This window comes from Hakea prostrata, chromosome 10 (genome assembly GCF_041222555.1).
Source record: "Hakea prostrata isolate BN-2017 chromosome 10, UWA_Hpros_2, whole genome shotgun sequence".
Taxonomy (NCBI): Eukaryota; Viridiplantae; Streptophyta; class Magnoliopsida; order Proteales; family Proteaceae; genus Hakea; species Hakea prostrata.
Genome location: NC_142609.1, coordinates 17,869,485 through 17,885,267, shown reverse-complemented (window position 1 = coordinate 17,885,267; position 15,783 = coordinate 17,869,485). Strand labels below are relative to the sequence as shown.

General features: G+C 37.5%; 1 protein-coding gene and 1 non-coding gene across 2 annotated transcripts; both read left to right on the top strand.

Moving 5' to 3' along the window:
- Nucleotides 1–11,340: 11,340 nt before the first annotated feature.
- Nucleotides 11,341–11,442, top strand: LOC149002206 (U6 spliceosomal RNA). Its single transcript, XR_016170619.1, has one exon. It is a non-coding gene; the product is annotated as a U6 spliceosomal RNA (small nuclear RNA).
- Nucleotides 11,443–11,565: 123 nt separating this feature from the next.
- Nucleotides 11,566–14,389, top strand: LOC149002205 (uncharacterized). The gene is made up of 3 exons (XM_089138663.1): nt 11,566–12,550; nt 13,096–13,528; nt 13,879–14,389. The coding sequence occupies exons 1-3, from the start codon at nt 11,566–11,568 to the stop codon at nt 14,387–14,389; spliced, it is 1,929 nt and encodes a 642-aa protein (XP_088994789.1).
- The last annotated feature ends 1,394 nt before the right edge of the window (nt 14,390–15,783 follow it).

Here is a 15,783-nt window from a genome sequence, read left to right as displayed (position 1 = left end):
TATCCACCTGTTCAATGAAATCATCTTCAAATTCCAAGCAGTTCCTCAGCTCTATGCTTGAACTAGAATCTTTAAATTGTGCACTTGCAAATAATTCTGTTACCTCCAAGGCTCAACTTCAGTAAGTTCCAACAATGATCCATCCATTGTGGAGAAGTAAACTTTCCTGGAAAGAAACCATAGAACAGAAATGTTGATCAAAGAGATGCCACTATGCTTTAGTATGGTGAGCAGTTCCACTAGAGATTTATTGATCTTGAAACAACCAAGTTCAAGGGATTCACCTATTGTAACAACAATGTAGAGTGATTTACTCACCCTTTGTCATACGAAACAACCCCAGACTTGATCAAGATAGAAGTTGGTTCTGATGTTTCCATACCATGTGGATTGTGCTTAAGTGTAGATGTGCATTCAATCCAAATTGGCAGTGAACTTTCACTGACTTGCATCTGGAAGAAAAAGAGAAGAAAACTAAAATAATTTTGATGGCCAAAATCTACAACTTACCTATATAACTAGTGTGTGATTCTCTCATTTCTAGAAATGAGGAAACATTTTATCAAAAATTATATCTACCATGTTTTTAATTCCATAGCTAAAATTAGAATTAGATGCAGAGCTGTACCTGATAAAGGTTTCCTGATTCATATAGTGCCAGAATAGTTTGATTCACAATAAAAACTGAAACTGCAGGACCTAATGATGTTGGTAAATCATGGGGGGCAATTACCCACTGAACACCATTCCAGTACCTCACATAGATAGAACCACTTTCCCCTTTTACCCAAATAGATGTTTCAGATATTTTTGTGGGTGAAATTCTCCTTCTCACAGGCAAAAGGACCTGATCAGGACCCTCTTCTGCTATCTCTCCGTCATTGTCCATAGTTTCTGAATTCTCCCCTTCTTTAGGAGTATCAAATCTTTGTTCCAATGGATCCTCTTTCCTCTTTCTTACCCGGTTTGTACAAGAATCAAATCAAAAGGCAATTCCTCTTCAACCCAAGTATTGGATTTCTCATCAAATTCTCAGAACCTATCTGTTTTCTGGTGGAATATTGGATTAGTCTGTCTGGCAGAGTATATGGGAAACATGTAGAAGAACCCAATACGAAAAAGCTGCTCACAGAAAATAAGAAGGCACAGATGAAGGACTTCAAAAACCAATCAGCCATGGTGGCACGACAATTGAGTCTGCTCATCAAAGAGAACCGGGTAAAATGGAGCCATAGGAGGGGGGGGGGGGGCAATGAAAGATCTCATTGATAGATGTTTAATGGTGCAAATATGTTAACTGAAAACAATTAATTATAAAAAGAACATAAACATAGATTAGAGAAATATGCAATGCTTCATTTTCCCTTTTACATCACCCATAAATATGAAAGATGACTAGAAAAGAGGACAATACCTCTAATTTTTATTAATAATAGAAGAAGTTTTACAATTACAGACTAAAAAATAACTACAAAGGGTATAAAAATTCCACCCTAAAATATTAATACAAGTGTAGACAAAAATGAAAAAAAGATGACAATGCCTCTACTTTATTAATAATATAATGAAATAAGTTTTACAATTACAAAAAAAATTACATATGGCACAAAGATTATGCCCTAAAATATGAATACAAGTCTAGACACAACATAAATAAAAAACAACTTCCATATGTTAAGTTGAGCTATCTGCCCTTTTTTTTTATCTTACAAATCGTAAGTTCTTCGTGCTGTTGCATAGACAATAAAAGCAAGTGGTAAGAATATAAAAAGTAAGATTTTATAAAAAAAAACTGATGATTAATACTTAATTTACCTGTCTTAAATTATACCTATCTGCCGTTTTTTTTTTATCTTACAAATCGTAAGTTCTTCGCGCATAGACAATAAAAGCAAGTGGTAAGAATATAAAAAGTAAGATTTTATAAAAAAAACTGATGATTAATACTTAATTTACCTGTCTTAAATTATACTCGTACATTATCCAAGAAGTGTTCGTTGCATTTTTGTAATTTTGACTTGATTATGTGAACATCTTATAGGCGAGTTGTCTTTGGTATCCAACAACCCTCTTTTGGTTGTCATCCACCTTTGAAGTGCTCATCCGCCACCTCTTTTGGTTGTCCCATATATCCACCTTTGAAGTGCTCATCCGAATGGTTTCAGCACCTTTGAAGTGCTCATCCGCCACCTCTTTTGGTTGTCCCATATATCCACCTTTGAAGTGCTCATCCGAATGGTTTCAGCACCTGATCAAAGAAAACCCAAATGATCAAGTTAATAATCACGTAATAAATTAATTAGTAGTAGCTACATATTCCTTTTATTTTTATTTTATTTTATTTTTTGAGGAGTAGAGGTGGAAACATGCATATTTTTATATATTGGGAATGGGGGGTATGACATAATAAACCACCAGATAGGATCGATCCCACAACCTCTCCACTAAGAGGTGTTGTCAACCAATCCTGCAATGATATACCTGTTTCATCTTACGTGCATACATTATCCAATTAGTATTTTTGGCATTCTTGTAGTTCATGTTGACATCCATAAATATTTGATATGTAAGTTGTTTCTTATAACTGATTATTTTTCTTTGATATCGTCATTCGTCATTAATTGCTTATAATGAAGTGGTTTTAGAAGTAAGGTTTACTTAAATTGATAGTGGTAATAGACTTAGGGGAGCGACAACATTAGAACTAGGGGTTACCTAAATCAATAGTGCTAATAGATATTCAGTATAAATGTTTAGTGTGTCTAACTAAACTAGTCATGACATTCAATGTTCATATTTCATTATACTTACCTATTTTTGGTTTCCTCTAATCCCTCAATATTGCTGAATTTTGCATATGCATATATCACTTGTACACTTTTTGACTTTAAGAATCATATCCAAGATTCTTAAAGTCAAGATTGAAAGAGTGAAAAGTAATCTGAACCTAGGATTTAAGGAATTTTAAATTGAGTCAAGAGGACTTATTTCTAGAACTCATTTGTAATAGAATCAATCAAAGAAAGAAATGTTTAATAGTAATTTGGGTGAGAAGGGTCCAAGGTATGAAATTGATGAATATGAAATAAAATGTGTTTGAGGAGTGCACATGGATCATGCATGAGAAATGAAGGGGCAGTTATAACCCATGAAATTTTAGTGCCATCCTTGAGTTTAAAGTGTCTATTGGGTATGAAACCAGTTTTTGGTACAATATTAGTATGATCATGACAAATAAATTCACCTCTTACAATTACCATATTAACCCAAATGGTACAAGTATATTATACCTTTACCATACCATTATTAACAAATGGTACAAGTGTATAACTATGTCACTCATACCGGTACTATACAATGTATAGTATACATTGGGTATGATATGGTGGAGTATAAGTGGCATGAATTCGGTTTTGGTAAACAGTAACGGTATGAATTGACACCCTTGCTTGGTTACTATCTAAAATTTATTATCAACCCAAAACAAATCAAAATAACAATTGGACTCCCCTATTGAGTGAAATTTTATCAATAGGACCCCTTACCATAGTGAATCACAATTAAGTAATTATGTAAGTAAGATAAATTTTGAAAGACTAAAACACCCTTTTAAAGAAAATTTATGTCTTACTTGATCCCTCCTTTTATTGTTTCCTTCAACCCTCTATGTTGCACTCACAATATCTTCTCCACTAGTCACTATTCGAGTTTTTTTTTTTTTTTTCACCAAATCCATTCATCCATGGATTTTTTTTTCATTCTCTCCTTACCTCTTCTTTTGTTTTTATTGCTCTTGACTACAAATCCTAGAGCGAAAAATAAAAATATTTTTATTTCTTTTTTCTAGGGAGCCGTTCCGAACTGTTAATTTTTCTTACATTTTCTCGTATTTGGCTTTGTATTCAAAGTTGTAGTTGGGTTTAGTGAGCGTGGTTTCCTTGTCGTGGCATTAGGCAAGGGTATTAATTATCTTTAGCTACTTTCATCCTATGCTCACAGGGCCTTAGCCCACTCATTCATCAAAGAGGAGAGTCTGGATCTTGTTAAAGGCATTCGGGTGAAGGTTAGAGCACCACCTATATTTCATTTATTATTTGCAGATGATAGCCTAGTGTTTTCTGAGTTGCATCGGGAGAGAGTCCATAATCTAGACTTGTACTGTATAGAATGTGTATATACCATTGAGGAAGGAGGATGTATTGCTCATGAGCAACAGAACGTCATCTTCAAATCTTGCAAGCTTTGTTTTGGTTCCTTTGGAGGTATGTGCTTCTTCTGGAAAGCCCCTACTCTTCCGAAGTTTAGGCAACATAGTGGCGTGGGTGTGCTATTGGGCTAGCTACGGGGGAAGCCATGGTGAAAGGCAGTTTCAGATTGGTCCTTTCTGCACTCGTTGTGGGGTAGATGTGGAAAGCTTCGACCATATAATCTTGGGTTGTGCTTTTGCGAGAGGTGCATGATTTGCTAGTAATTTATCTTTTGTTCCTCCCATGGACAAACTGAAGGTGCATGGGTGGCTTCACAGTTTGCTGTCACTAAATGTTAAAGATAGAAGTCATAAGGACGTACTCACGGTGCAATGCCTTTTTCTTTGTTGGCAATTGTGGGTGTCTAGAAACAAATTTCTTTAACAGGAGATCGTGGATGCCAATTCAGGTGGTGCAAGATGCTTCCCGTAAACTACAGTATATATTGAGGCTGAGTTACCACAACGAAAGACAAGGCAATAGAGGTCTGAAGTGGTGGTCCAACAATGGAGTGCTCACAAGGGTAGATAAAGGTTAACTCATATGCTTCTTTTGTTGTGGATGGAGCTCGTTGTGGCATAGGTTTGGTCGCTCGAAACCGTCTGGGTCAGGTTCTATAGGTCGTGTCAAATCCTACTAAGTATGGGTATGTTCTTGTGGGTGAAGTAGCTTGTTACTATGGGGTGGGAACTAAATTACTAATATCAGCCGTCGAGTGGGTGCAAACCCAGGACCTCCCTGTGGGAGGGCGGGTCTTAAACCGCTTGACTAACCCATCATTGGCAACTAGGCTACTATTGTTGCGGGTACGAAGAACTGAGTCAATGCGAGGAAGATTTGGACCCAAGATGATCACTGAGCTATCTTTTATTAACAAGTAACAACTGCTTCTTCCTCTTTTATTTTTATATTAGAGTTTTAGAAAAAGTGGAGGGAGTTATGACAACCCTTGATCTCCAAATCGAATGGACAAAGATTCTCATCCGATGGTTTGAGGAAGGAGCACCAAAAAATGGTAAGTACAAAAGAGCATAAGAAAAGAGAGATTCATGACATGTATCCATGTAGAAATAAAGTCTAGATCTTGTACTTACGTCGAGAGGAAATTTCCCAACTCATGGATAGACTCATGACATGTATCCAATGTAGAAATAAAGTCCTTGTTTTAGATGAAGGAAAGAGAGGATTTGGATCCGTACTTTTGGGATTTTCCTTAAGAATATGATTTTGTTTCTCGATTGAACATGTGTCATAAATCTAAACATGTGGGTTGGAATTTTTTTTCTCCAATCCGGAGTTGCTTGCCTTTCCTCCAAATGGAAAAGATGATTTTGTGAGATCTTTTTGAATCCTTTTTCTTAGACTTCAAAGGGGTCTCACTGATCTATTATTGGTAAAGAAATCCCTTTTCTAACTTCTCTCTTGCTCCAATGCAGCTATCTCACACTCACACATTTACTATGAGTGGATGGACAATTGATTTTAAGGGGTACAATGAAAGATCTCATTGATAGATGATTAATGGTGCAAATATGTTAACAGAAAACAATTAATTATAAAAAGAACATAAACATAGATTAGAGAAATATGCAATGCTTCCTTTTTCCCTTTTACATCACCCATAAATGGTAAAGAGGACTAGAAAAAAGGACAATACCTCTAATTTTTATTCATCATAGAAGAAGTTTTACAATTACAGACTAAAAAAATAACTACAAAGGGTATAAAAATTCCACCTTAAAATATTAATACAAGTGTAGACAAAAATGAAGAAAAGAGGACAATGCCTCTACTTTATTAATAATGAAAGAAGTTTTACAATTACAAAAAAAATTACATATGGCACAAAGATTATGCCCTGAAATATGAATCCAAGTCTAGACACAAAATAAATAAAGGACAATAACTTCCATATGTTGAGCTGAGCTATCTGCCATTTTTTTTAATCTTACAAATTATGAGTTCTTCTTGCTGTTGCACAGACAATAAAAGCAAGTGGTAAGTAAGAATATAAAAAGTAAGATTTTAGTAAATTAAAAAACTGATGATTAATAATACTTCATTTACCTGTCTTAACTTATACTCGTACATTATCCAAGAAGTGTTCTTTGCATTTTTGTAAGTTTGGTTTGAATCTGTGAACATCTTATAGGCGAGTTGTCTTTGGTATCCAACAACCCTCTTTTGGTTGTGACAGATATCCACTTTAGAAGTGCTCATCCGCCAAAATCCGTTTCCAGCTCGACGCTCTGGCCTGCTATGCTCTTTTGATAGTTTTTTGGGATGTACATAGAAGTAGAGAGATTTGTCAGGATGATTAATGGTTTCAGCACCTGATCAAAGAAAACCCAAATGATTAAGTTAATAATCCGGTAAATAAAAATGTAAACATGGATGGCTGGCTACCGGTAGAAGAAAATAGTATTATTAGTAGTACGTACCTGGCAATAACCATGGTTCCATGGCATAAATATCAAAATCCCTGATTGCATCCGATGGTTGCATTCTGCCACTCAATCTAGCTGCCAGATAACCCAGGAGCAGCTCTTGGTCTGTCGGACGGAATCGAAACCCACATGGCGAACCCATGTCTCCTTCAAATATGATTGGCAACATGTCATTGCAATCAGTAGTGCTGCTCGTGCTCGTGCTGATGGATACCGATGGTTCAGGAGAAGTTCGACAAAGCTGAGTGTCAACTAGCTCCATGTTGCTGCAATGGTTTTCTTCTTCCGGTTCAGATGTAATACCACAATCATCCGAAGGAGAGCTGATCACCGGAGAAGAAATAACGTTTGCTGATCTTGTGGATGCTGATGGTTCAGTTGTAATTAACTCCACGTTGCCGCAATGGTTATTTGAAGGAGAGAGCTTTGTATTGTATTTGTTGCTCATCATCATCGGAGAAGAAATAACGTCCTCCGATGAAATAACGTCTGCTCCTTTTAATTCTGCTTCTTCTTCTGGCTTAGCTTCCAATGATAATCCTGTGTTGGTGTTGCAATCATCTTCGCCTGGACTCTTGAACCACGAATCTACTTCGTCAGGGCTAATACCATAATCACAATCTGTAAAATTGAATAGGTCGTTCATCTCTTCTTCTTGTACGTGAGTTTGTTTCTGCAATAACCATTTGTCGAGCTCCTCAAAATTAATGGAATCTGAACGAGAGATCACACTGGTTCTCATGGGAGAAATCATCTTATTAACCTCTTCGATCTGTTAGCTGGATCTAAAACCAGAAATCTTCTTGTTTTGTTTAATTTGCTGGAAAGAAAAAGAAATAATGGATTAATACAAATACTTCCAACAGAATAGGAAGAAGAGTGAACATCAAAGAAAATATAATGAAAATATATATCTAGAGAAGAGTTCCGGCGGGAAGTGAGAGGGAAGGTAGCTTTTTGTTGTGATATATACTGATCAAGTGTTTGCTCTAAACCCAAACCCAAACCGTAAACCCTAAACCTTAAAATCCTCAAAGAATTCCCCTTCCAAATACAGTGATCAAACGTTTGCGGTAACCTTTCATATCACCTCATCCTCACTCTCACGCTCAGGTCAAAAGATAATCACTTCTCCGAAAGAATCTAAACAAAGATGATGCCGGCAACAACCATTGTCGTGTTTCTTTCCATTGCATATCAGCTTCTTTGCAGTTGAGAAACCAATATTCGTCTAAATATTCTTGCTCTGGGTTTGTTTCACTCAGGATGTATGTTGCCAATTGCATTATGTGTTAAGAAATGTTAAACTACCACAAGGATGTGATAGTTTAAGATCCATATCAGCTTTGTGATACCCATGTATGAAATCGAATGATAATGTTTTTCATCGAACAAAACTATTCTAATAATTTCTACTTCGGTTTCGACGTTAAAAGAAAAGTAGAAATAACGATCTAATGAAAAGAAAATTAAAAGAAACCATTCTTTACCTGCTGCTGCTAGCCTGCCACGAAGAACTGAATCAAGAAGGCGAGGAGGAGCTGAAACGAAGAAGAACTGAATCAAGCGATGATCACTGAGCTCTCTTTCTTTTCTTGGCAACTGCTTCTTGGTCTTTTATAGTCAACTGTTAGAGTTCTAGTAAAAGAGGAGGGAATTAAAATTGAATGACAACCATTGATCTCCCAGTTAAATGGGTAAAGATTCTCATCTGATGGTATAAAGAGAGCCGGAAATGATAATGACAACGGAACATTGGATGATCCGACAATTTAAAATTTAAAACCGAGGGTAAATATGTAAATTGACTGGCAGAGTCCTCCCGTCTCCCACCGAGTCCCACTTCCCGCTAAATATGTAATAAAGATTCTCATCTGATGGTTTGAAGAAAGAGATAGAGAGAGAGCCCGAGTAAGTACAAAGGAGTCCGACAATTTAAAATACGAAATGAGGAGGGCAAATATGTAAATTGATTGGCAGAATCCTCTTCAGCTCCTCTTATTACGCAAAAACAATTTGGCAGTTCCATCTTAGCATGTGGCCGGTGGCCGGCGTCATCAGCGGCTGTTTGGGCTTTACAGTTCTACTCTACTTGGTTAGTTCAATTATGTGTACCTGCTGCTCAGCTTTATCCTGTGGATTTCCCTTCCATCATCAATCTTGATTATGTTTTACACTTTTACTTGCTCGAATAATTACCTAGCCAATTTTTAAGATCGTAAATCTGTGGTGTTATGGTGTGCTACAATTGTTGCATCTCTTTATCTTTCATAGTTTTTGACACTTCATTGCACTGACTTCTGAGTCATGTAGGTCCTAGGGACCACAACTTTTCTGTATTTTTTTTTCTCTCTCGAATTTGTGTTTAGAGACAAGTTTATGGTTATTACCTGCTAACTAATACATCCTAAATGTGAGATTTTTTTCCCCTTCTTTCTATTAAATGTTGTAAATTGGGTTGCGTACGTGTATATCAATCAGGTTCTTCCAACTGATGAGACTTATACTTTTTTCTCATTTGACTGGCTGACGAATCATTCTGGCATGTCTCTTTTGAGTGCTTCTCTTCTGAACTAGTTTGGTTTGTCAGTATTCCCTGGCTTTTTACTGAATTCCTTTGGTTAGTTCTTTTGTGGATCTCCTTTTCAAATCTTAAAAAAGCTGACTGATATATTTTCCTTCTGTTAGTTCAAGAATTATGTACAAACTTCATCCGACATGAATTGAATATTGTGTTGCATAAACATTAATATCATAATCCCAATCAACTACTTAATTTCCAACATTTCTAATTTCATCAATTAAGAATAACTCTGATTTTCTACATTCATCTTAAATTTGAAGCACCAAGCCTCCCTTTAGTTCTTCATGTCCTTAACCCATTGATGCTTTTTAATCATTATCACAGATGGTAGCTTTCACCACGAGTCTACTAGAGCTGGTTGGGTCTCATTTATTTCTATAGTAGATGAGGATTATGCTTCCCTCTTTCCTTTTCATTCTTCTTTTCCCTCTTTCCTTTTCTGCCTCTTCATGGGGGAACAGTGACAATTTTGGCCAGCCTCCACCATGTTTGGTCATGGGTAGTACATTCTCGCACAGTTTTTCTCCAAATGTTATATGAAATAACTTACACAAATATAAAACAGATTCACAAAAGATGGACTTAAGATTCCTCCCATTTGAGAATTTATTCTTGAAGAGAAATTCCCACCAAAAGAAAGGCAGAGAAGTAAAAACCTTTCTAGGCTGACGGCTTCACTCGATGGCACAGTAAATCCTCCCTGGTAAAGCTGAGATCATGAGATCTCAAACTGATTTACAGAGATCCTTCTCTCAAATCCATAGATTCGACCTTGGTTTTCAGATTGTGGAGCAGTTTAAGTTCTTAATTATTTGTGGTTTCAAAATCTGATTCTGACGTTGATTTCTCAAATGGTCCTGATGACAAATTCCTGAAATCCTTAAATTTGGTCTTGGATCTTAATTTTAAATCCAGAATGATCTATTACAGAATAAATTTAAAATAGGCAAAGATGAATGAAAAAATTTCTCTGGTACATATTTTGACTCCTTTGCATCTTTTTGAGTTGACTGGTGCAACATACGGGTACATATTTTCATTGCATTATTTGTACAAATCTGCTTCTGTCTTGAGCTTGATGCATCATCATCCCTTGGTTATTCCCTCTTATTTTCATCATTTTTGTTGTTTTTTTTGAGAGATCAATTTGTCTGTGTTGTACTATTGCAATACCATCTCAAAGTTTGGTTTCTTTTGTAGTGGTCAACCATCACTAAGAAGAGAGATTGAGAATAAGTGCAACGGGATTCCCTTGAAGTTCTGTCATGTAGATCAAGGGCGTGTCATTTACTTTTCCTTCATCGAAGTGGACCTTCGAGTCCTACCGTGATGATCTTCTTCAGGTGGAATTTTATTTCAGCGTACATTAAAATTGGTGGCTGAAAAAAAAAAGTTCATTATAAGATCAGCATGGTCTCAATGATGCAGATCAAACCTGTTCAAGGGTTCCGATAAAAACCAGGTCAGAATCAAGATATTGATTTAGTAGGATATTAGTATATTTGATTTATCTTGTAATGTTTTATTGAGGTTAGAGTTCCATTCCATTGTAGATTTAGATTGGGTTGGCTAATTAGTATACAGGGATAAATTTTACTGCTATTTCAGTTTCGACTAGAACTAATAAATAAATTTTTAAGCTTGTTTCCATAGATCTACTGCTTGTAACTTCCTTACATTTTTTTAGGTTTGATTGCTAATGGATCAATCTATTGCTGTTGACACTTGGGAGTTGTTTATCGTCAAACACAATAGCTTCTCTACAATTTTGGTTGTATATTTGTTGAACAACTAGAATGGTAGGGTTGGCAAGGGATGATCTTGTATGGAAGCATGATGTCCCAAGTTCAACTCCTCATACCCTTGGGCCACTCATACTGGGTGGATGTTGCAAATGGTGGATAAGATTTGACCAAGATTCACAGGACTTCTTTTGCAATTTGGAAGGATGGAATCTACAAAGTTGATGATTTTAGGAATGCCGGTTCACAATGTCTTTTTTTTTTTTTGGGGGGGATTTGTTCAAACCTCATTCTAGCAACATTTATATACTTCAAATTTTGTCTCTTCGGAGACATCCGATAAAATTGGAACGATACAGAGAAGATTAGCATGGCCCTGTGCAAGGATGACACGCACAAATCGAGAAATGGTCCAAATTTTTGAAAGAGATTGTACTTTTCATAAAAAACGTTTGGAGGCTGAGAAGAGATGGAGGAGAGAGATACTCTGAAGAAAGAAGCTTTGGAGAAAGATGGTGCGCATAGGTCTTCGGATAGGGCTGCTAATGGCTTCTCTCAGAAGATGGACGGTGGGAGATCTTACGCTGGGGGTGGTAGGGACTTCCATTATGCCTGAGATTGATTCCCTCCCATCCCCTATGCAGGCTGGATCTTATCGGCGTATTGTTATTCCTCAATCTGAGTATGAGTTGCAGCGTACTCAATTTCGTTTCTCCTTGATTGGGAGGGCAAACTTTCATCAGACAACAATGGATGCTTTACGTGATCTAGCTTCTAAATCATGGAAACTGAAACAAGGAGTTTCTTTTCATTCCTTAGGAAAGGGTTTCGTGATTTTTCAATTTAGATGTGAGGAAGATTTGTTAGAAGTTTGGAGAAGAGGTGTCTGGAATATTGGCAATCAACTGATTCGATTCCAACGTTGGCGTCCGGATTTTAACATTCATGCTCCTCTACCGTCTGCCAAACTGGTTTGGATTCATTTCCCTGATCTTCCTCTTGAATACTGGCATGCCAAGGTATTACTTTCTATTGCTAAGACGGTAGGTCGTCCTGTTTCATTAGACCGTCGTACTCGTCTTGGTTCTGTGGGACATTACGCGAGAATTCTGATGGAATTAGAATTGGAAGCTGAGCCTGTGTCTGAAGTTCAAATAGAACGCCTTGAACCTGGTTCTACACGTGTTTTCAGCTTCATTCAAAAGGTGATCTATGAGGATGGAATTCAAAGATGTTTTCGATGCAATCGAGAAGGTCATTTGGGCAAAAATTGCAATGTTAATATTCCTTCGGCTAAAGAGAAGTTTGTTCCTCATCACTTGGCGCATGAAGATGCGGTTCTGAATGAAGGTCCTAATTCTATTAGGATTGCAAAGACGCTGGAGTTTGAGGGTGAGAGTAATTCGTCCTCTCAAGTGGTTCATGCGGCTTTAGTGGAGGCAGGGCTAGTGGACTCTCCGTCGGCCAATGAGAATTTAGTTAATTCTTTTTTAAATCAAGGGGTTTCTGATAATGAGGTGTTGGTTTTGGGTAAGGACTCTTCTTCAAATCATTCTTCTTCGAATCCTAGCCAAGAGAGCGACCCTTTTGAACTTCAAAAAATCCTTGATGCAGATAAGAGTTCTAAATCTCATGGAAACTTCTTTTGGTTGACGGTTTTGATTTTCAAAATGGTGTGGTTATTGGTTCGGCCACAAATTTTGAATTTCAAAAATCCTTAGATGTAGATAAGTGTTTTAAGTTTATTGGTAACTCTCCTTTGGAGAGTTCACTAGTGGGACCCGAAGATAAGATTGACGATTGTGATTCAGCCAAGCATTTTGAATTTCAAAATGTCCATGTTTCGGGTAAGACTTCTATTCAAATTGAAAACCTTACGTTGGGGGATTCATTGGTGGGATCCAATGATAAGAATGAAGGGTGTGATTCGGCCAAGCATTTTGAATTTCAAAATGATCATGTTGCGGGTAAGACTTCTATTCAAATTGAAAACCCTACTTTGGGGGATTCATTTGTGGGACCCATTGATAAGAATGAAGGGTGTGTTTCGACCAAGCATTTTGAATTTCAAACAGGTCATGCTGCAGATAAGAGTTCTATTCTACTTGAAAACCTTAATTTGGGGGATTCATTGGTGGGACCCAATGCTGTAAATGCACTAAGAGGTTCGACCAAAGAAGGAAGGTATTTTAGAGAGAAAGGGGCTGACGTGGCAACTAGGGAGAATGCGTTGGACTCTAATGGGGCCCAGAAGAGTTCGGCCATATTTGAAAATGATGGAACGCTACAATTGGAAGTTGTTCCTCCTCCTTCGTCTTCTATCTCAATGAGGGATGAAGGCTCTCCTCGTCGGAAGCCTGGTCGTCCTAAGAAGGCTCATGCAGTGAAGAAAGTGGCTACAAGTAAAAAGGGTTTGTTGGCAGAGGAATTCATGAAGGTAGATGCTGCTTTAGGGAAAGTCTCTACAGTAAATAAGAGCCTCTCATTGGGAGAGGAAAGTGCTGCTTTGTAACTATTGATATGAAGCTTTTCTTTTGGAATATTCGCGGCATTGGTAATGCGTCTGGTAGGAGGGCCCTTAAAATGCTGTTAATTACTCATCAACCAGACATTTTTTGTGTCGCTGAACCAAAAGTGAATGTTAGTAAGTGCCCAATTCTCTTTATTAATAGATTGGGATATTCTTTTAATTTTGTGTATAATTTTCGGCAGGAGAAAGTTCCGAATCTTTGGGTCTTTTGGAAGAGAGAGTTGCAGCGGCCCTCTGTTCTCTCTTCATCTAACCAACAACTTTCTCTTCAATTCGAGTGGCAAGGTGTCCAATTTGGTCTATCAGTGGTTCATGCTTGTTGTGATAGATCTGATCGCAGACGGCTTTTGGAGGATCTTATTGCTCTCCCTTTGTCCAGCTTACCATTTTTTCTTATGGAGGACTTTAATGCAGAGTTACGGGTGTCTGAAAGGAGGGGTTCAAGAAGATTCCAATTGGGTGCAGCAGCTGATTTTCAGGCTACCATTGATGCTTGTGAGCTTTTTGAAGTTCCATCTTCGGGTAGGAAATTTACATGGTCAAACCAACGCAAAGTTGGTAATGTTCGTTCGGTCCTTGATAGAAGTTTCTTCAATGCCAGATGGTTAGAGTTGTTTGGTGATTCTAAACAGATCACTCTTCCGACACACTCGTCTGACCACTCTCCGATTTGTGTCTTTGTTGACAAAGGTGTTAAACCAGTAAACTCTCCTTTCAGGTTCAATAATTTTTGGATGACTGACGATTCTTTTTTGGAGGTAGTTCGTTTTGCTTGGGTGGAACCGGTTGTTGGTGATCCCATTTTTGTACTAGCACAGAGATTGAAGAATGTTAAGTAGCGTCTTAAAGCTTGGGCAAAAATGACATTTCCTAATCTTTTTATTGAAGTACAGCAAGCGGAGAAAGATCTAGCATCCTTTCAAACTAATATTGATCAACTTGATATGACAGATGAATATTTTGATCAAGAGGCTTCCTTGAAGTCAAAACTTGTACAAGCAATGGATCTTTTGGACTCTCTTCTTCGGCAGAAAGCAAAGATCAGGTGGTTGAGGGAGGGAGATAGGAATTCAAAATTTTTCCATCTCTCTACTAAACTTAGAAGGAATAAAAACTCTGTTAAATCTTTGCGAAGAATGGATGACACTTGGACATCAAGTTCGGTTGAACTGCAGGATTATGCGGTGACTTACTTTGAAAACTATCATAAAGCTGGTTCCTACTTGGGACACCCAGAGTTGTTGTCTGCGATTCCAAAAGTGCTGATGGATGATGATTATTTATTACTTGAAGGTTTGCCCTCTAATGAGGAGATCAAAGGAGTGGTATGGGACCTAGATCCTGACAGTTCTCCAGGACCAGATGGCTTTCCGGGAAGTTTTTTCCGCAAATGCTGGGATATTCTTTCAGCCGATTTTGGGGCTGCTGTTCGATCCTTCTTTCGAAAAGGAAAGCTTCCGAAAGGGGTAAATAATTGTTTCCTCACTTCAGTTCCCAAGGTGGAGAATGCAGCTACACTGGACAAATTTCAGCCTCTATGTATGGGGAATATTTTTTGCAAAGCATTGTCAAAGATAATGGCTTCTCGGCTGAGTCATCTTTTGCCTAAGCTTATTTCTGAGGATCAAGGAGCTTTCCAGAAAAGTAAGATGATTTCTGAAAATATTGTTGTCGCTTCTAAACTTACAAATATTTTACATTCTTCTGTTAGAGGGGGAGGGATGGGAATTAAGATTGATATTATGAAGGCTTATGATACTCTATCATGGGAGTTTTTATTCTTGGTCTTGAAGGCTTTCGGATTTTCAAATAGATGGGTTGGTTGGATTCATGAGATGCTTCAGTCTACTAGAATCTCAGTTTTATTGAATGGGGGACCAGTTGGATTCTTTGGAGTTGAGAAAGGGCTTCAGCAAGGGGACCCTTTATCTCCTCTTCTTTTTCTTCTTGCAGAAGAGGTACTATGCAGGGGCATTCATTCTTTGATAGCTGCTGGTAGATTGAGAGCTTTGCTAGGTCCCAGGGGAGTAGAAGTTCCTTCCGTTCTGATGTATGCTGATGATATTTTTATTTTTTCAAATGCTTCTTTATGTTATGTTAAAGCTTTGAAAAATTTCTTATTGAAGTATCAAGAATTTCCGGGTCAACATATTAGTTTGGAGAAGAGTAAGCTTTTTCTTGGACGTGTGCCTCCTAGTCGAAAACAGAAAATTGTGGACATATTAAATATCCC